The sequence below is a fragment of the Labrus mixtus genome, chromosome 5 (genome assembly GCF_963584025.1).
Source record: "Labrus mixtus chromosome 5, fLabMix1.1, whole genome shotgun sequence".
Classification (NCBI taxonomy): domain Eukaryota; kingdom Metazoa; phylum Chordata; class Actinopteri; order Labriformes; family Labridae; genus Labrus; species Labrus mixtus.
In genome coordinates this window covers 15,119,422-15,142,173 of record NC_083616.1, presented here as the reverse complement: position 1 = coordinate 15,142,173, position 22,752 = coordinate 15,119,422, and the positions used below count along the sequence as shown (strand labels likewise).

Below are 22,752 nucleotides of genomic sequence, written 5' to 3'. Positions count from 1 at the left end.
ACATGCTCCCATTGGGTCAAATTATCCAGAAGCACAACCTCTCATATCACTTCTACGCAGATGACACTCAGCTTTATCTACCGGTCAAACCAAACAATCTCGCAGAACTCACCTCTCTTACACAGTGCCTTGAAGACATAAAACACTGGATGGCCGATGACTTCCTAAAATTAAATGAGTCAAAAACTGAAGCTGTTCTGTTCGATTTTAAGATTGTGTTGTTTGTTTTTAAAGCCCTGAATGGCCTGGCCCCCCTTTATATTACTGTCCTCCTCAGGCCGTACACCTCATCTAGGCGCCTGAGATCATCAGACATGGGCCTCCTGGCTGTTCCCCGCTCACGGCTCAAGCTGAAGGGAGATCGGGCTTTCTCAGTAAAATCCCCTAAACTGTGGAACAGCCTCCCTCATTCCATCAGGTCTGCACCCTCTGTTGACTCTCAAGACATACTTTTATATTTCAGCATTTGAGTCCTCTGGTCCTGAATAGACCGTTTCTTTCAGGTTCCTTTGTTGCTTTCTTTATTTTGTTGCTTTCTTTATATATTCTTTCTTTATATATGTATACATATACGTATATATTTCTCTCTTGTGGACGTTGTGATCTCAAGTTGTTTTTTCTTTTTTAATGTATTGTACAGCACTTTGGTCAGCTGTAGCTGTTTTTAAATGTGCTTTATATATAAATATGACTGGACTTGACTAAGGAAGAGAAACACCATGATTAAACTACAGGCTATTGTTGCCATATATATAGCCAAACAAAACTGAACATTCACAGCCTCTGCATTCTATAGAATTTCACCATTGACATTTATGTCTTCCTATTTCCCTCTTTTCGCCAACATTACATTTTAAACTGGGGATTTCCTTTTTCTCGGGTCGCGCGTCTCTCCCCCGGTGCGCTCCTCTCCATAATGCGCGCGTCTCCTCCCTCTAAAGCCCGCTGCTGCTACTCTGTAGGACGCTTGGATTGGGGTACCTCACCACTGTTTGTACAGCCGTCTTCGATACCTCTTTCCAGGGCATTTATGTCCGATCAGACACAGCGCTGGCCACAGCGGCCCGAGTGTAGAGCGCCCGGTCCACAGAGGACACAGCTCGCACCTCCAGCGCAATGTATGACACTTCATTTTTAAGATTAAGGGAAGAAAAGAGAGGCCCTGTTTAATGCCGAGGTTTTCTTAACCAAAATTTTCTTTGTAATATTCAGATTTATCTGCTATAACTCGAAAGTATTGTGCGTTTATTTGCCTCTCCCACTAATACATATTTTGCGCTTGCAGTCATCCTGCTTTCTGTCCAAACTCTCCGTAATGTAAACCAGTAGAACACGCAAAAACCAAACTTAAATACTACCGCCTCCACAAGGTTTGCACCTGTTGTCATTCACGCACATTTTCTTAGTAGATCACCCGCAAAACGCCCACCAACCAAACGTGCAAAGTTTTGGAGTGAACACGCAATTTAGTACTCTTTAATTGGGAGCTTAGTAAATCTGGCTCATTGAGTTCTGTTTGTAGGGTAGTTTGGAAACCGATTAACTGTTTGCTTTATTCAGTCTGTGCTTGAGTACTGTATGGTCTACAAATGCCTTGGACAGGTCTTTTAAGAGGGCTGCGCAATGATGATATCATTTGTACATTCTATCTGCTGATAATTTGCTGTGTTTTTTAAAAACCAGATTGAAAAACAGATGAACATTATTGGTATTTAAAATGTCCATTTGCTCACCACTGTCAAGGGTTTTCAGAACCTTGGCCAGGACAGACAGTTTTGAGATGGGCCTGTAATTGTTTGAAAAAGTGGGGTCACCCCCTTTTAAAATGGGGCAGAACAAAGGCAGATTTCCAGATTTGCATAATAACACCAGTGACCAGAGAGAGATTAAAAATATGTGCCATAGTTGGAGTGAAAAAATCTGCAGCTATAGCTAGCTTTCAAAAGTAAGGTTCCAATTGTGCCTGCAAAAGCTCGAGAAACTCCATGGTCTACACAACTATAGCACTAAAATAAAAGCATCATATTACAGAGTATTTAAAAGTTTAACTTTAACTTAACTATCTATTTATCTGCTGTGGGACAAGTGACTGTGTCTTGTCAATAAATTATGTATTAAAAGTGTTGCTCAGAGAAGAAATATAGCTCATCATCTAGAGATTAAATGTTTCACAGATTATTTGTAATTTTTCCCAGTAAAATACAACATAGTATTAAACATTTAATAAAACACCTTGGACTAAAATCTTTATTCGAAATTAATTTATTGAAAAAAATAAACATTCACTATATAAACAAAGTTATATTTCTTCAAATCATGTAGTTTACCAACAACTTAATTCAGGAAATCCTGCCAGCATGAGTATTCCATGTAAAGTATAATATACAAATACTAAAAATAACAGGCTTATAATTACAAACAGGCTTTTTAGATTGTTAGTTGCTTATTTCTCTCTCTCGCTGCAGAAATGTGGTTTTAAACATAATCATCTGAACTGCTATCAATGTGTTTGATTTATTTTTCCTCAGTAGTATTGTGTTCTACCGCAGGTGCATTGTCCTCAATATACATCTCGTCATATTCTCCCTCTGCTGCCTTACATGCCTCTCGCCCCTCCTCCATTTTTATAAGGTCTAGTCTCAGTTTCTCTTTCTCATTTAGTATCATTTCATCTTCGTTGGCTCTCTGCAGCTGCTCCCTCTCCTTCTTCTCTTTCTCAGCCTTTTCCATTTTCTCCTGCTTCTTCATCTTCCAGAAGAAGACCAGGTTTTTCTCGGGGTAGGTGACTTTGGCAAGCGGCAGCTTGAAAATCCTGTTGGTCCCAGTGGTTAAGAGGAGGAAAGTGAGCGCAGACAAACAGAAAGGCCATGTGCAGGCTGGAAGTCCAAACTGTGGGGGGAAGATACAACAGTAAATCAATTCTGTTAACCATAGACTGACATTTAAAAAGGAGTTTAAAGAAATTATGTACTTACCGTGGACATGCTATTGGCAATGGCTGATCCGAGGTATGCACAGAAAAAAGCTGCAGAGGAAGGGAGGAGAGTAGTGAGAGATCATACACAGGTGAATGCTGTGGCCAAAGATTGTATCTGGCCTCTGATCTGATTACATAATTTTACATGTCATGTGATTTTAGCCCAGTAACATGTGATGTGACTGGAACAGATAGTTATTTATTCTGATTGTCTACTCACCACACGTGATGGCCAGTAGGTGCACCTGCCAGGTAAGAGCATAAAACATTCCACCAATGGCAATGCAGGCTAACACACAGTTGTATCCCCAGAGGCCAAAGTAAATGTCTCCAAAAGGTGCTGCTAGAGCCAAGCCTGCAAAATAGGATATCACCACTATCAAGGGAGTGCAGAGTTTTGTTTAAATTATCTTAATCCTGGTAAATATGCACCTTAAATAGATATATTTGGGCTCATCTTGGAGTTGGGACATAGTGATAGTGGCTTGAATTCATTCTGTAAGCATGCAAGGGAGCAAAAATAAGTAGTGCTTGATTGATTGAATAACTTTCACTTCAAAAGTTTGTTATTGTGCATGATTCCAATTACAAGCACAGGTAATGTCTGGTTGCCTCACCAGAAACCATGCCCACTGCAGATCCTAGAACAGCATGAGCACAGGTGATTGGGGAGGAGATGAAGAGCGAGATGATGAAGATTCCTCCAGTCCAAGGGTTGTCACAGCCATATACCTGTCCTACTCCCACAGGCACCGACATGAATAGCTGGGGAAGGTTAGGACAGCAATGTTTAAAATAAAAAAAGGAGACACAAAAATCATGCTTTACACCCCATAGGTTTTGCAACTTGTGTTTCATGTTGTGGGTATGTCTAGAAACATAAAGATTGACATCATTGCCCCTTTACGAAAGACTAAATCTTTTTCAAAAGCTAACGGAGCAGTTATGTTGCAATCCCACATATATTCATTTGAAAATGTTGGTACTTGAAATAATCTGACTTTAAAAAATCTGAGGAATCTGTATTGTCTGAATTGCGTAATGACAAAGTGATATCAGAGCACAGCATCCCTAACAGAGGAACATGTTCTGGCATGTCACTGACCTTGGCCACATCGATCTCAGCCCAGGTGATGTTGGGCAGCTCTGAGCGAGGCTGAATGAGGACTTGAGGGAAGTAGTGGTTGTAGTGTCCGGTGGCGACCATGTGGAGACACACCAGGATGTTGAAGGGTAGAGTGAACACTGGCAGGTCCCAACGACTGTTAATAGATGCCAGGGCACTGGACACGATCGGACTGGACCACAAGGAAACAACATCACCAGTTTTTGATTTAATGCACATTTTATTTTCACAGCTATTTGCATCCATCTTTTTACAAGTTTTTTCTCAATCATCTTCATTTTTGCCTGCACACTTTGAATCTCTTAATATTCAAATACATATAATTAAAGAAGTGACAGTAAACTGGTTCTATTTACTTTACCACATGGTTTGTTCGCTTTCTGTCACGGGTGAAAAAGCATAGCTGAGATCAGTCTCAAGAGATAAATACTGAGCTGACAGCTGATGTTTTAAATTTGTAAGGTTTTAATCTAATCAGTTTTTACATTTTGAATTTCATGGTTTGGTTATTTATCTACTTTCTAACCTCTTTGCATCCCCATTCTTGTGATATAAGTCTACTCGTGTATCACTTTACCATTGATTAATCTGGTTTCTTACCACATCATGGACATGAAGATGTTGGGTAGAAGGAGCCACCAGTACCAGTTTCCTGCGTTGGAGAACACAGCCATCAGCAGACCCACCAGGATGCCGTTGTAACCATACAGGCCTGCAGCGATCGCACCCCTGAGAGAAACACAGTACACTCAACACAAGCAACAAACATGACCTTCAACATCCTGATGACGAAAATGAACGGACTTTTCACTTGCGTTTATATTAATTGCATTATGTTTAATGTCAGGACACTTTGCAAAAAATGTTAGCCTGCTCTCACTGTAACCCTTTAAGGCGTTGTAATGAGGCATACTGACAGTAATATAGTGTGATCTCTTTCATCAGTTTGTTCGAACCTGTTCTGTTGTAGGATAAGGGCGGATATGGTGGCAAAGAGTGTGCCCACAAAGCCGTTGAGAGCCCACCAGTAGTTCTGCAGGATGAGGCCACCAAAAATGATGAGGCCACTTAGAGGGTTGTTGACAAACATCACCTGAGCAGCTCCTCGCAAAACCCAGTCCAGCAACTGCAGCAAAAAGAACTGTTCTGTAGGATAACAAAGAGGGAACAGAACGAGAGATGACGATTTTTGAGAGTTGCTGATAAAGCTTCCCATGGTGATCATTTTTGTCTGAACATTTGTGCAGCAATTATAATAAAATCCTCTTGATCAGAAACAAATGTATTTGACCCTCTTTTTCTTGTGTGAAAAATTCTGACGTAAAAACAACAGCAGAAAAAACTATATTAAGATGTGAAAACCACTCAAAGGGTTGTATGGTTTTCTGTTAAGACAAAGTTTTGTTGTAAGTATCAAGTAACAAAGTATGTATCACAAATGTTAAATCTCCTTAACTTTTCCAGTTCTAGTCTGCCTGAGCGGCACCATTTAAGTTTCTTACAATAGGTGTGTCAGTAGGCATCCTTTCAAGCAGAACGCGATCATGTGGTACAAATGGTTCTTTGCTGCTGTGTAAAGTCAGAGTCAGTCATGCATTTCAGTATGATTGCATAAATAACACAGTTCACTGAACCATAATTTAACAGCAACATTGTGTGCAACACATTTTACAAGGGGTCAAATTTGTCAAATATTCACAAAGATTACACAAAATACACAAAGATTCAGTTCAGTGACTAACATATTTAAGGTAAAAAAAAACAACAGTTTTTTGAAATTTCACGACTGCTTTTTATGTAGTAACCACTTCTGTGCTAGCTTGGTGGGACAGGGAAGAATGCTTTTAAATGTACATGATCAGTGTTGACCTACTTTCCATCCATTTTCCAAAAACTTCCATGTCTCCAGAGAAGTAGGATACTCCTTTGAGGAAGTTGTCCCTGGCCTTCTGCAGGGCAAGGGGTCTTTTTTTCTCCCCCCCGACCTCCTGGGGTTTGTCATTGCCAACAGGCAGGTTACTTTGTGCCATCAGGGGCTGGAGCTCCTGCAGAGTTTGAAAACAACTTCTATTTATAGACAAAAAGCATCTAACTTATTTCTGTATTTTAAGCTGTGAACCCAGTCTTACAACAACAGTGTTGAGAGGAGAGGTGGTGCACAGAGCAGCAGAGGCCAAACTGTTGATATTCTTCTGAATATCCTTAAAGCAAAAAATGAAAGGCATTAATCATCAACACATTTATTCAACTATTATAGTTATAAAATGTATATATCGGTTAAATATTTTACATTTTTATTAACTGCTTTGGCTCTTTGATTAAATAACCTATCCTATCAGCATTAATGAAACCATTTAAAATAAAATCGAATACTGAAATAATTGACATGATAAATTAAGGTATTTTATTTGTCACAGCCACTGAGTAGAAAACATTAAACCAAATCAAACTTTTCATATTTATTCATAATTATGTAGCCAAAATACAAAGTACAAAATTACATTTAAAGTCATGTGTATCGCACTTTTATGGACAATTGAGATTTTCCATCCATCAAAATGAATACTCACAGATTAAGGTATCAAATAAGCTGACCATACACCTTCACAATCTTCTTTTAATGTTAGTTTACTCCATCAAAAGAGCATGAATGGTTTCATGCACAGTTAAGTGTTCTGCGAGACTTACAAACAGTTACAAGTGCTCCTACCTTTGTGCAATGTTGTCCAGGCATAAGGCTCAGAATAGGTCGTGGCTGTGAAGGTTGCCAGCTTCTCTAAAGTTGTATCGTGGAAACTTCCAGACCATGCTTTTTATAATTTACATATTCAGAGAAAACCACTCCTCTTCTTTTCCTCGACCATATCTCCAGAAAGAATCAACAGCACTCTGAAATTGATGTGTTGATTTTGGTCCCACCCTCCTCATAGTATCCTCCTTCTGACACATGTACAACTACATGTTAGGTGAAACTGAGGTCAAATGTGAATCTGAGGACTTATTTTTTTACATGAGTTGTTTATAATACCAAGTTAAATTCTGCAAGACCTAAAGAATTAGAGCGAGGCACCACACTCCACTCTCACTTCTGAACCAGGGGGGTGAATACCTTACATTTGACTTTTCCTGAATTTGTGCTTCAGAAAAATCAAACAAACAAAATGCCATGACTGATTGCATTTATCATATATCTCCAAAGCTGGATGTTTGCTAGCTCAAAATCCTTTAAAAAATACAACATTAAGGACACAATTTACAGAGGTTTTGTGTTCTCAGCGTTTTTGTTTCCCTCAAGAAATCTGCTCGACTCTGCCAATGTGTTCCAGTGTTGTTTGTGTGACTTGGGTCATGGCCCATTAGTGTTCTAAACAAAATTTAAATGTACAGAAACCAAAACGTTTAAGGGAAATATTGTGGCCCATATTAAATTAAGTTTACAAAATAACTCCTGCTGTTTGTGTTTTCTCTTTAGTTATTTAGTCACCTTGCAGCATGCCTACAAAAGTACAAGAAGTGCCCTACAGACATACTGGAATATGTTATGCATGTCAAGAATGAAAGTCAGCACATGACAAAATGCGTGTTGGGAAAAGTCAGAGTAGAACATTTTAACAACAACACACAGCAGTTGAACAATGAGAGATACTCTGTGTTTCATCACTCTTTCATTGTTCAGAATATTCTTCTTCTGCACTGTTGGTCAGAACAAGAGACAAAGTAAAATCACACCTTAATGGAAACCTTAATTTTTTTTTTTTATGAAAATCTGTGTTTATTGCTATGTTAAAAGATACTAAGAGGAATAATACCCATTAGAAAAACAAAAGATGATGTCCTTTCCCCCCCAAATCGTTTTATGACATTTTTGCAGACAGTAGCATGATGTCAAATACATGTTCGTCAGAGCATCTGCATAGAAGAAAGAACTGTACTACTGTAAGAACAGTATAAAGTAGGCCAACAAAACACAACAATGTTTGAAATGCCATGCAGTCAACTTATTTGCATATTACACTACATGATTCTGGCTTCATTCCAATTTGTAATATATATATTTGTAATGTGGAAGTTGCTCCACACAGAGTGTTTGCGACTTGTTAAATATATATGTATATATATATATATATATATATAAATAAATACAATTTAAATGATGTACATATGTTTGATTTTTAACTTCTTGTTATTTTTGATAATTATATTTCTGTTTACTGTTTTCTTGATCTGTTGTAACGAAAAAATTTCCCCCATGGGGGATCAATAAAGTTTATCTTCATCTTTATCTTTAAAAGGAAGAGTTTGTCATAGAAGCTGGTTATACTGTAAGTCATGAGAGGATATGGTTAGGTTTTAACTCAATAAAATATATTTCAGATTTTGAGGAAGAGACCCCCTTGAACAAGCATGTCCTTGCTCTCTAACACAGGCTTGCATATTAATCAAGAACTTGGTTATATGAATGGTAACACAAAAAAGGGGATGGGCCAGAACATTTAATGGATCCAAGCCTGTGCTGTCCAAACCTCTGAGGGCACAATGATCCGGATCATCTGGAAAAAGTATTACAGAGTTTTACACTAATAAAGCACAACCTGTCATAAGTAATAAGCTTTCCTGATGCAGGGAATGTGCACACAGAGTGGAAAACCTTTGAGGTTGTTTTCTGATGCATTGCACCTGTCTTCATGTAGGCCTACCTGCTTTACCTGATAGATTGGATTATAAGATTGAATGCAAGATATTATGTGAAAGCCATAATAACTCACAGCAACAAAGCTATCATGCAAACATTCTGATACTAGATGGTTACATATGAAACCTTAATAATTTTTTTTAATTGGATTTATCATATGTCTCCAAAGCTGGATGTTTGCTAGCTCAAAGTCCTTTGACAAAATGCATGTTGGGAAAAGTCAGAGTTGAATATTTTAACAACAACACACAGCAGTTGAACAATGCTTCTGTACACACTATGAGAGATACTCTGTGTTTCATCACTCTTTCATTGTTCAGAATATTCTTCTTCTGCACTGTTGGTCAGAACAAGAGACAAAGTAAAATAACACCTTAATGGAAACCTTAATTTTTTTTTTTAATGAAAATCTGTGTTTATTGCTATGTTAAAAGATACTAAGAGGAATAATACCCATTAGAAAAACAAAAGATGATGTCCTTTCCCCCCCAAATCGTTTTATGACATTTTTGCAGACAGTAGCATGATGTCAAATACATGTTCGTCAGAGCATCTGCATAGAAGAAAATAGAAATAAAACAAAAAACCCAAGTATAATAGAAAAATAAACACCCATTTACCCTCCCAACAACCACTCTCCCAGCTTCCCGAGGATGCTGTGGCAACCAATAGTGACAGTCTTTGCATAGACATTTATAGAAGGACAATACTAATATACATTAACACATAGGTAAAAATATATACATAGATACATTCAATTAGACAAAAAAAAATTGTAGATACAATTCTAAAAAAACTAAAAAAAGAGGAGGGGGGGGGGGGGGGGGGGGGGGGGTCTCTCTCCAGCAATTAACTCTACCTAAGCTGTGTCACCAGCATCATCAGGGGTGATAGTAAGCTTGTTTCTAATAAGGGCTAGCACGGAGCCCCAGGTGGAAGGTTGCTCTGGAATCTGTTACGAGTCGAAGGAGACACGTGTCCATTATATATCAGATCAAAAGCAGGTAAGTTTCAGGCATGTCCAGGACATACTGTATGTAAATGATTAGCTGGAGACCATTTACAGTGGTTAAGCATCAATATGACTGGGATGTATTCTAGCTAGTTTAGCATTGGTGAAGTGGGCTTTCTGGAGCACATGACACTGCATAGGCTGTGCTTGGCACATATAGATGATGAATGACCCAGTTTTTAAATGTCTCTCCACTGACTGTCTGTCACAGCGCTGCTCCGCCTCTCAGAACTTTTCCATTCAGACTCCCTTCCTCTCAACCACACCCACCTCATCAGCTAAACTGGTCTCTGATCAGTAATCAAGTATGGCATCATATTTGTGCCAAAAAAATCATACAAAACTTCTTAAATTGCGCTGCCTGACTTTTTGCCCGGATTCTGGCACAAACCTCTCGAGTGGGTGGGCTTTTTGAGGAATGCGTTGCCATTGGCTAAAAAGTTTTTGAGTGACAGCTCAGTGCCCTGGACATTCCAGGAAGTCTTTTTACTGACAAACCCGCCCCCGTCTGCATGATAAGTGAAACTTATCAACATCAGCGGAGTTAAATAGGACCATGGACGAACACGTACACCAGGTACAGGCGGTGTTACTGAGACAGTTGGAGAATTCACTCTTTGTGAAAGCTGAGAAGTGTGAGTTCACTCTCCCTCTGTCTCCTTCCTGGGCTACATCGTGCAGCGAGGCAACATCAGGATGGACCCTACTAAGGTGTCGGCCGTTACCTCTTGGCCCATCCCTGATTCCCACAAGCAGCTCCAACTGTTCCAATTTCTACCACAGGTTCATCCAAGAGTACAGCACAATGGCCTCCCCCCTCACATCCTTGACCTCCTATAAGATGCTGTTCCAGTGGTCCCCCTCGGCTGAGGAGGCCCTCCAGATCCTTAAGGCCCAGTTTACCTCTGCCCCCATCCTCCAAGTCCCTGACTCTGAGAGACAGTTTGTGGTGGAGGTGGATGCCTCTGATGTTGGGGTGGGGGCCATCCTGTCTTAGCGGGCGGCCGACGACCAGAGGCTTCACCCCTGTGCCCACTTCTCCAGACGATTAATGCCAGCCGAGAGAAACTACGACAAAGGCAACCAGGAGTTAAATTGGCTCTGAAGGAGTGGCATCACTGGTTGGAGGGGAATAAACAAACATTTATTGTCTGGACTGACCACAAGAACCTTGAGAGACTGAATTCCTGACAAGCCAGGTGGTCCCTCTGCTTCTCCAGCTTCGACTTCTCCCTCTCCTTTCGGCCGGGGTCCGGCAATGTCAAGCCTGATGCCCTTTCCCGGCAATTTCTGGAGAGGGAGGAAATTGCAGGTCCTGACTCCATTCTCCCTCATTCATGTCTGTTCGCTCCACTGACCTGGGAGGTGGAGGAAAGAGTCAAGGAGGCCCTGGAGGATCAACCTGGACCCAGTTCCTGCCATTCCGACCGCCTGTTTGTTCCTCAGCCTCTGAGGTCGGATGTACTTCAGTGGGCACACAGCTCCAAACTTACCTGCCATCCTGGAGTCCAGCACACCAAGGGGTTCCTGCAGCGGAGGTTCTGGTGGGACACCTTGGAGAAGGACAGCTGGGAGTTTGTTAGTGCCTGTCCTGTCTGCAACCAGCACAAGCCATCTCATCAGGCGCCTGCTGATCTTCTGCAACCTCTGCCTGTGCCCCATCGCCCCTGGTCCCACCTCTCTCTGGACTCTGTTACTGGTCTACCACCGTCCAACAACAACGCTATTATACTGATGGTGGTAGATCGGTTCAGTAAAATGGCCCATTTTGTGGCCTTGCCCAAGCTCCCCTCTGTCTGACGCCTTCTTCGTTCCCGCCTTCGGGGCCGTGGTATCCAGTATCTGGTGGACTGGGAGGGGTATGGTCCCGAGGAGAGGTCGTGGGTACCGGCAAGACACATCCTCGGCCCCCAACTCATCAGGGACTTCCACCAGTTGCATCCTGACCAACCAAGCGCGGTAAGCAGCCTGCTCCTCCACCTGCACCTCCGGACCAGGAAGGGGCATCTTCTGATTCTGAGGGGTCGTCTTCGGCTAACAAAGCGATCCCACCTCCAGACCCCTTCTCCCACCCGACTATGGTGTCGGATGGGTCCGTCTCAGAGGAGTTCTGCCCTTTGGACTGTCAGAAATATGTGCCCCAAAATCATGCTCCCAGGAGTCTTTAATACATGTGGTGTTGACTAGGCTTATCAGGCCAGTCTTATTGTAGATGATGGATACCAGTCGCTTTTGGTCAAAGTTGAATATGATGTCCCTTTATTTCTCCAATCCCACTGAATTGATGAAACATGGTTTTACAGATACTACTTTTTAAAATGTATTGTAAATGTAAATACATGATCACACCAGCTCTCTTTAAAGGAAGAATATGCGATTTTTTGATCCAGCAGATGTCGCCCTTGAGCTCCAGCATTAAACCATAACACCTCGCACTGCATTGTTGTGTTGTGCATGCTAATGCTAGTTGTGTTGTGCATGCTAATGCTAGTAATCTTTATTTTGATCGTATCTTCATACTGCATGTAAATGTACACGAAATGACTGTGTTCTAAAACGTTTATGTGACATTCAAATAAGCAGTGAGTACAGTATGTTATTCTTCTTTTCTCTAGTCCCTCAATTAAACAACTTTTAAAGCAAGGTGATGAGCCGGCCGGCCGGCCGTCCCAGTGATGTAAAGTGTAGCTACGGCTCGTAAAGCTCGGAAAGCATTACAGACAGTGGGACTCGGCTGTCACACTCATTGTAGACAGTCATAACTTATGAGTTATTTTCAGAGGATATATTTAATTTCTGCTACATTTAAGTGTGAAAAATCGCATATTTTTCCTTTAGGCAAAACTCACAGAACCAAAAATGTGTTGAAGAAGCTTGAGAAGAAACTACTTAGTCACTGTAGATGTTGTGGTCTATACAAACACGGACAACGCTCAGATGAAAGCCCTCCGGTTCCCAACCCAAGTCCATACGGACTGAGCTACTAATGTTTTTGAACATTTGGATTCAAAGGAAGAACCGTGAGAAGATCATATCTTAAAGAGGACCAGTCAAAGAGTATTTAATGAAATATTGAGCCAAAATCAGCAGCAACATTCTTGATGTTTTTATTAATAAGTAAAGTTGCTTTGTAAGCTAGCCTGACCATGGTTGTTCTTTTATTTCTAGATACACAAACATTGTGAAAAATCAGAGCCATGTTCAAGCATGAGCATTATTAGGACAGCAGGGACATCTAGTGGAATCACAACAAATTACACATCCCTGTTCTTCATTCCTGTCTCCTACATGATTATTTGACATTTAGACCTTATACTGTATCAAACCAACAATTCCTTGGCATGCCTTTGTTTTAAAGCTGCTTTAAGCTACAAACTGCAGTTTGTTGCGCAAAATAAAACTTGCACAAAGATGCACACAATCAGACACTTCCACCTTTACTTTCACAGGACCAGGTCTGTCATGATTGAAAGAGGAAGCAGTTAATTGTTATGCAGCTAACTCACCCTAAAAAAAAAAGTGATGAGACTACTAAGTATGCTCCTATGCATGTGTTGGTTTCTGTGTGTGCGTGTGTCTGTGTGTATGGGGTGGTGGGTGGTTGGGGGGCTCTACAACCTCTGCCAGAGTCCATGGAACCTGATACTTGATGACTCCTCATCACAAGAATGTGATTTTCCTTCTTTCAGAGCGTCTGGCCTAACGCCCGGCCACATCTCTCTCTCTCTCTCTCTCTCTCTCTCTCTCTCCCTCTCTCTCTCTCTCTCTCTCTCTGTGTTAGTTGTTACTATTTGCCCCTGTTTTGAATGAGTGGCCTCTTGCAGCACAGTAAGACATTCTCTGTATGTTGCTTGTCTAATTTTTTTTTTCTTCTGCTAATGTCCTGTCATTTTCATCTACAATGTTTTGTCTAAAGAAGGGGGTGATCCAAGCATTGAACAACAGGGGTATGATTTCAGTATCTAATAAATCACTTTTTTTTACAAGATATGCCTTTATTAGAGAGACATGACAGAGGATAGGGTTGGAAATCGGAGAGAGAAAGAGGTAGAGTAGGGAAAGGACATGTGGGAAAGGAGCCTCAGGTCGGACTCAAATCTTGGACACGCGCTTTCAGAACCACAGCCTCAGTACATGAGGTGTTCAAACCAACCACTAGGCCACCGGAGCACCAGATCTCTTAAAAAAAATGTCCATCACATTTTTGTAATACATAAGCAATTCATAAGGATTCATATTGAATCATATAATGCTTATAATAGTAAGTGCTGCTAATTACCAATCCACCAAAGTAACATAACATTCCACTTACATCTGAGTTAAACCGTTTCTGCTGACCTACAGTGATTTTAAAGTTTTACATTTTAAATAGAGTAAATATGTACCACTCATGGTTTTATATTGGAGTAATTGACCCTGTCATTAAATCGAGCCCTACAAATTATGCCCACTGTTATGTTTGGTGATGGTTGTCTCTTGGCTGTGACATGTTCTGACATATTTTGCTGCATCTTTGCTGCTGACTCTATTTTCTCCTATTATTTTGCATTTTAGTTTGTTCTGATAAAATCAAATCTTCTCTAATATGTTCATATTTGCTTCAGGGCAAACAGGAGGGAGTCTCTGTGTCTGCCTGTCTGTGTGGACAGAGTTGACAGCATTTCCAGTCTTGACAGCCAAGTGTGTCTTTGTAGACCTGTCTCTATGTCTAGGCTTTAATCTCTCCAGTCTTTACAGGGCTATGTCTTTCTCAGTTTCTCATCAGTCACTGTGCTCAGATAGTCTGCTATAATCTACTGTCTGTTTAGAGCCAAATGACACTGATGTTTTTGTGCTACATGCCATCTAAGTTTTCTTTATCTATAATTTGTTTGGGTCCAGATGGTGTGAGGGCTATCCTGAGGCCTGATAGAGGAGCTAGGCCTAAGGATCAGCATACTGAGGGGACTGTAACGCTTTGTAATGGTAGAACCTGTGGTCAGGTGTTTCAGGTGTTATTAAAATTTGATTGCTTTAAAATATATATATATATTGAAAGGGGAAAATTGCCTAGCTTGGCTAATCGTCCTCTGGTAAGAGCTGTTTCTGTGGACTCATGCTGTTGCAAATCTCTGTGTAAAGAGAAAAATCTGATCTGGCCTCCATGGTGCTGGTCTGGGTGGTGGTTGATAATGACTTGTTGGTCTGAGGAGGTTGTAAGCGAAGCTTCGTCTTCAGTGTGTGGATCAGTCTCTGTTGAGAGCGACATCTTTCAGTGTCCGGGTAAAGATGGGGACTGTTTTTTTTTAACAGGTGGATGTGGCCGTATATAAATAGCTGACATCCAGGGTGGGGTGGTGGGCCATGTGGACATTGGGGTTAGGTCTTTCTCACTCTCTCTATCTCCGTCTCTTGCTCTGTCTCTGTTTGGTGACACATTTATTCAGTACCTGATTTGTAATCAGTGTTTAAACTCTTGCCCTTCACTCCTTACATGAGTTGCAGCTCAAACATGTTTGAGTAAATTGGTCCGTGCTGGAAGGACATACAGGCTTAAAAACATTTCACATCTGAATCAATAAACCGAAGTGTTAAGCAAGATGGGTATTCATTCAAGGCTGGATAAAATGATGCATGTAAGAGGATGTTGAGGGGGGTTAAGAAGTTGAGAAGGAAGATGGTATATGAGATGATTGGTGTAAATCAAATGTGAGTGAATGCAAGCTTAAGAAAGGGTTAACTGTGCAGCTAGCTGTTGGCTCAGAGAGAGACGGGCCTGCAGAATTAAAATCAGACAAACAGAGTTTGGAGCAGAGAGAGAGATGAAGAGAATAAGAAGAAAGAGCGAGCGAAGGAGAGCTAAAGACAGAAAGTAATTGGTTCTATGATGGCTTCCAGCTGCATGGCATGGGGCCAAACCATCTCTACATGACACACACTAACACACTCTCACACAAACACACACACTCCTCAAGTCAGCAGTTCACCATAAACATGGGATCTTGGTAGTTTCTGACAATGTCTGTTGGCAACTGTGACATGCTTGGTTGATCATCGTGAAAAATTAATCTTGTGATTGAAATAATGACCTGTTACTTTCAATAATGATTTCTTCCTTGTCCGGGATAGAAAATGTGTGACATAAATATAAATGTGTGTCAGTGCATACTGACTTCATGATGCAAGAGCATTTTTTGTATCTGTATAGATATATACCCTTAAGTTATCCCTTTAAGGTATAACAGCAGCGCCCTCTAGGGGGCAGAAGACTGAGGTAAATACTAAATTACTACTTATATTACACATCTCTTTAATTGTCCATTGAAATAACAGCCGAATATCCGTCAAGCATAAATAGAGATAAAACTGTGACACAACTCAGCTAAGGAAGTCGACACTCAGTGACTAGAATCCACTGACAACTGATTTAAACATAACATATGAGCAGATGTATGTTTGTGGAGGCGTAATGTGACATCTGTTTGAGATAGAGATTGTAAATTAACAAGTTTCCCTGGGAGGGTAGTGACAGAGTGTCACTCAAAACTAATTGCTCTATCACACACACACACACACACACACACACACACACACACACACACACACACACACACACACACACACACACACACATCCCTCAGAGCACAAAGAAACCACACAGTCATCACACAAGCTATCATAAACATTGAATAATGGAGACATGGTAAATAACTTAGGGAAATATTGCAGCTGTGTAGTAGCAGAGAACGACATATTAACACCCCTGTTCACGATTTTTACAACTTACAAACACTGTCAACTAATAAACAATCAAGATAAATTATTGTTCTGAGGAAAAACACAGAATGAGTGTCGAATAATTAAACAAGCAGGCACAGAGATGGACAGCCAACAAAAAGCAACAAATTTAAATCATCAGGATTCCAAAACAGCATGCCTGTGAGCATTTTCCACCATGCCTCTCAGGAATAGATTTTGGCATTTCCTCTTAAAGGACTTATTTTTCTGTGAATGATTTCAATATGCAAATTATCAGTCACAGATGTCCCTACAATTAACTTCCAAACTTGACAAACATACAGAAACAGACTTTATTTAAATATTTATTTGATAATGTTGCTGAATTTGGCCGAATTATTTATGAAGACAGAGACTAAGAGCTTATTTGTCGGCCAGTTTAACAGCTCATTTTCAGCTGTGAGATACTCCTTCTTATAGATATGCAGCTAATACTTTGTTTTACACTGCAGGTTAGTCGCAGGCTGATCAGTAATACAGTAACTCTTTAAACAAGGTTTCAGAAGGCTAATCCATGTCTTGGAGTCAGTAGAGCTGTCTGCTGTTTGACATTCTCACAGCTCCTTCTCTCTCTCTCTCTCTCTCTCTCTCTCTCTCTCTCTCTCTCTCTCTCTCTCTCTCTCTCTGACTCTAGTTGCCTGGAGGCTTTATCCACTAAGTCAAAACATTGGCAGTTCCAACATTTTAATTCCTTTTTGAAAACTGATTTCTCCCCTTTATGGCCCCTGCTCATCTGTTTTCTATTCAGGCGTGACCAGGAGAATAATGTTATTAGAATCCAAGTAAAGACGAGAACACAATTTGGATCAGATGAAGCTTGATGAAGGCCTGCAAGAGCAATGGCAAGTCAAATTTCTCCCTCTCCTCTCTCTCTCTTTTTCCATGACGGCCGTCAATGGCTCCACAGATGGTGGAGGCATTAGGACTGGGAACTTCAGAAACCAGAGGAGTAAAATTATTATCTCTGACATTTCAATACATTTGGTCCAAGCCTCCATGAGGGCCTCCAAATCCATTCAAGCTAATCTTTACTCCTCTTCACACAGATTATCCTGCTCAAAGCTTTTCTCTTTAAGCCCCTCAAATCATGGCACTTCAAAATCATCTTAAACAATTCACAGAGCACACACACCACATAAAGACAGCATTGTGTAATCACATTTAAGCCTATAGATCCTGACTGGAAGTGACTGTATCCATGCCTCCTGGTGTTTGTTTCCTCAAGAGGCATGGCCAAATGCTGTATGCTATGCTAAATGAACATAGCATGTGTTAACTGTGTTCTTCACTTTTACAGCAATATGAGCAGTTATCATAGTCACACAAGAGAGTCTTATTATGCATGCTAGCAAATGACTAATCTTTAATGAGACCCACATTTAACCTTCTAATGGCTCTTTATTAGACTAACAAGCTATGCAGCGGAACGTGTGTGTGTGTGTGTGTGTGTGTGTGTGTGTGTGTGTGTGTGTGTGCAGGCTGTATGTGTGTGCAGCAGTGAAACACTAATTAAGCTGTCGGATGGTGCAGCAGATTAGGAAGGGCCCCCCTGCAGAGTATTCGGCCCTAGTAGGCAAACAGGCTTCATCCCCTCAGCCAGCCAACCCAAATACATCTCAGCCCATCGCTACAACCCATTACACACTGCTCTACACTCAAATATCTGCAGCCCAGTGAGACCGGATCAGATGGCTGGCCAGAGCCAACAGCCGGTACTGCCACTGAAGACTGAAGGGAAGATTATTAGCTGCCCTCAGAGCAGTATCTGCATTAAACACGTAGATTTACTGGTGTGCATTTAGCACATATGCACTAATTTTTTTAAATAGGCCTACAAATAGAAAATCTGGTGTCAGAGATAATGTTTAGTTGGTAAAAAAAAAGGAGAGGAAAGGAGTGAATGTTTTGCAGAGAGCAAAGCATTTGTTTCATGGTTTGAGAAACCACAAGATTATATAAAGTTTGTATGATGTGTGTATGTGTGTTTTAAGATGGAGTTACTCCACCACAAAAGGAAGGAAACTCAAGCCTCAGCTTTTCACAGTAACAGTTGAAACTTCACAGAAAGAGTTATGAAAGGGGAATGTTAAAATAACAAGACTTAAGTTCATGTAATTTCTTCTTTTCTCTCTCTCTGTCTTTCTAGCTAATCACACACGTGCAGACACACACACACACTCACACACTCCATCAGCGCACTGTGTTTACAGCAATTAATGGACTACATCTGCTGTCACATTAATCAAAGAGGTAACTGTGGTCGTCCTCAGCAGGTTTTGAATCACTGGCTGCTGCACATCCTGACCCAAGTTTAAATAAATGAATGGCTGCTGCACATTTCTCACCATTTATATGACACCGTGTTTTATGTGTCTCTGTTGGATTTGTGGATTTTTCATTCTGGGTGGCCACAGATTGTGATCTGAGTTTCTCTTCTATAAAACACAGTATCAAATTCAGCGCCCTGTCCAAAAGCAACATTGCCCTGTTACGTCTTAAAGTGTGTGAAATGAGGACCAAACCGCAAACAACGGAAAAGATAGTTTTCACCTTCATGTGTTCACTTTTTTTTTAAGTCTCATTGTGACTATTTCTGCAGTAAGTCAATCCTATGTTGTGTCCATACTTAAGAATGATTTGTTTGTGACTGCAGCTTGTCCTGGAGGAAGCATGGCCACTCTCTCTCAGCCTCTCAAAATGGCCACCTTGAGGCATGGAGGAGTGAGGCTTGTTTGATTAACGCTACACCTTAGATTCATCTGAGCAAATATGTTCCCCATGCAATGGCTGACAGCTCTGAGGCTGAGGCAGGGACCCCAATGCATGACACACACACACACACACATACACACACAGACACACGCACGCACACACACACATAGACACAAACACACACTAACACACACACAAACACACACTAACACACACACACACACACACACACACACACACACACACACACACACACACACACACACACACACACGCTACAGTGAGTGTTGACACAGCCCAGATGTTGGCAGCTCTGTTCCAAATGAAGGCAGGGCAGCTGGCCAACAACCTGGACTGCTCTCCCCATCAAATTATATGTTTACAATAATACTGTTCTGAGACTCAGGAGACACACACACATGTGCACAGGCATGCACACAGACAGACACACACCAGTGCATTCTCAGATCATGGCTTAACGAACTAATGGAATGGCAGAGAACCACATTGGGTGCAGAAGCAAACCAAACTTAGGTGGTGTAGAAAAGAGAGTTTTGAACAGAAAACAGCAGAAGACTGAGCAGAAAATGGAGGGACACAGTTTGATAAAAGAATTGTCAGAGAAAGGACATTATCATTGCCTTGTTTGGATCTATAATTATCCTGCTCTGTCAGTCTAACAGAGAGAGGCAGTGGATGAAAAATAATAGTGTAGTTATGTAATGTTTCTCTGAGGGTACTCAAACAGAGACACACACAGCACAGGTTCCACACAGAGGTAGATGTCAGACTAACTGTTCTCTACACCAGTGGTTCTTGATCTTTTTCCTTGGAGCGCTCCCTTCTGGAAAGCTGAGCCCCCCAGGACCCACATAAAAAATTGATACCTTGATGTAAAAAAAAAAAAAAAAGACAATAACGTGACAATAACAGTTTTCATTACAATCTTTACCATTGATAAATGTCTATTTAGAAGTGTGCTATTGTGATTTAAGTTATTGGTCGCAAATACACATAAGCCTTTTCTCTGGACCCAGAACAAAACATAACCCACTTTTCAAGGACACAATTTTTAACTTTGAAAACAGAAACTCATGTTTCCTTAACCATTATTTATCTCTGTTTATAATTGGTGAAAGCAATGGAATCTAAATATTCATTATTTTGCAATCATTAGGCATTTAAAATAATGAATAAAAACATAACCATGAATTTATGCAAAGTAGGCATTCTTCTCACATAAACCATTCATCAAATATTTTTTTTGCTTACCTTAAATCATCTTGGGGGGGGGGTCTCCTGAGCCCTGAATTCAGAGCTGTCTCCGTTTCTTCTTCTCACACACTCACTCTTCTGTTGACACACATAACTATCTGCACAGATGTTTTTATCTAATGACTGCCTGAAAATGTTGCTATACCCTGGCACACAACCAAATATTGTCAAATTGTGTCTAATGACTAATGAGCATTCAGTCAGTCTCAGTTTGCTGACTCTGATCAGTTGTTTGTTCTCAGCATGTTACTCCTGACTGTCACAAAGTGTCAAACCTGAAAGTGTACCTGACACCTCAAAGCTTCACTTTTACAGACACATCAAATACACACATGCAGGCTTGTGCATGATTTGCTTGGATAGCAGTACCAACATGAACACAAGTGTGTTGCAATAAGTATACTTTTATCTTTGTTTCCGTTCTTAGAAAAATCAGATCATATCCCCTTGTTGACCCTGAATAAGTCTTGTCACTGCTGGCTCAAAAGACAGAGAGGAAAATACAATTGTAAATCAGTCTGATAAAGTGTAGCAATTTTTCAGCTCCAAAAAGACCAGACAACAGGAGAAGAGGTCTACTGTGCTGCCTCAGCTTGTTTAATTTAGATTCATATTAAACTACAGATGCACTCACAGTCAGCCATTAAAGCCTCTCTCCACACACATGATTATCCAGCCAGGTTCATGATAGTATAATTATATTGAATAATGATTGCATTTTACTTTAATAGATTTTCTGTTGAAACTTTTTTTTTCAAATCATCTCCAGGAGAATGGCTTTAAGGCAGAAATAGCTGATCCCAATGAGAAGAAAGATTCTATGATTATTTTAGGAAGCTTCTGAATGTGTTTGCTGCTGGGAAATATCTGTCATCCTTTAAGGAGAATTTAGAATCTTCTAGACTGACCAAAGTGTATGTGCATATTATATCAATGAGAAATAAAATATAAATCAACACAATGTTGGTAAATGAGTATCTGCTTCACCGTTCTTATTTTAAGTTTTTATAATCCACTATAGAGGGATGGTGATCTTTTGGACTGTTTATCCAGAGTACTGGTCTGAATAAAAAACATTCTACATTTTTACATTCATCAAAAAGAATGAATGTATCCTTTTGACTTTGGTGAACCCCCAACTTTTGCTTAGCTCCCCCTATGAGGCTCACATTGGACCAGTGTTGGATAGAGTGCCATGAAATGTAGTGTAGACATTCATATTCCCCTCAGGATTATTAGTAATCAGGATAGTGATTCACTTTCCATACAGTGCAAAAAAACCTGTCAACGTGTCCAGCCGAATGTCTGCAAAACAAACAGAGACCAAATCAGTCGGTACAATGTTACAGTAGTCATTTCTAAAAGTTTGCATGCTAAACTGCTAACCTGCATGTCTGCATGCTTAACAAAGATAGTTAAAATGATAAACACAACTTACAAATAACATGTTGGCATTGTGAAAGGTTTAACATTTAGCTTAAAGATTTGTCTCACACACAAGTCCAACAAAGCTGCTAGCATGTCTGCAGACTCTTAACCTTTTTGTTGAAAAAGAACATCAGGCGAATACTATACTTTGATTGCTGGGTGATACATCAATGAATCGGTATAAGTATTTGAGCAGTTTTGGAGGAGTGTATCAGCACAGAGCCTAGGATGCCTGGCACTGCTGAAACATATGGGATAAATTATCTGTAAAACACTGAGGAAGACAAAGAGACAGAGAAAGACAGACACAAGAAGAATATTTCCACCAAATGTTTAACTCAATAATTGAACGTTGCCTTTTATTTAGCAGTTTTAGGCCTTTTGAAGCCGCACTGTTCCATGCTATCACCAAGCTAATGGAAGTGTAATGAAGTGTGGAGGAACAGTGCCAACTTCAGCAGAAATGCCTGTGGTTCTGCCTTCCAGTCCGACTCTAACAACACGGCAGACAAACAGTGCAGACGAAAACTAACGGAGGAGCTGAAATCATTTTTAACACAGAGGCACGCTCTCTCTGCGTCACATAATCTCCTCCAACAAGGGGTGTGTGTGTGTTCGCTACAGGGGTCCATTAATAAAATATGACTGTATCATATAATAGACTCGTCTGCCAAATTACAGGAGACAGAGAGACAGCTTATTAGGAGGATTGAAGGGGAGGTGTGTGTGTGTGTGTGTGTGTGTGTGTGTGT

At 40.6% G+C, this 22,752-nt stretch overlaps 1 protein-coding gene across 1 annotated transcript; it reads right to left on the bottom strand.

The window, feature by feature from the left end:
- Nucleotides 1–2,246: 2,246 nt before the first annotated feature.
- On the bottom strand, nt 2,247–6,985 carry slc14a2 (solute carrier family 14 member 2). Its single transcript, XM_061038042.1, has 10 exons — nt 6,814–6,985; nt 6,233–6,304; nt 5,977–6,148; nt 5,060–5,249; nt 4,704–4,832; nt 4,083–4,275; nt 3,595–3,742; nt 3,198–3,332; nt 2,976–3,025; nt 2,247–2,889 (listed from the first exon to the last, which is right to left on the bottom strand). The coding sequence occupies exons 1-10, from the start codon at nt 6,835–6,837 to the stop codon at nt 2,515–2,517; spliced, it is 1,488 nt and encodes a 495-aa protein (XP_060894025.1). The 5' UTR covers nt 6,838–6,985; the 3' UTR covers nt 2,247–2,514.
- Between the last annotated feature and the right edge of the window lie 15,767 nt (nt 6,986–22,752).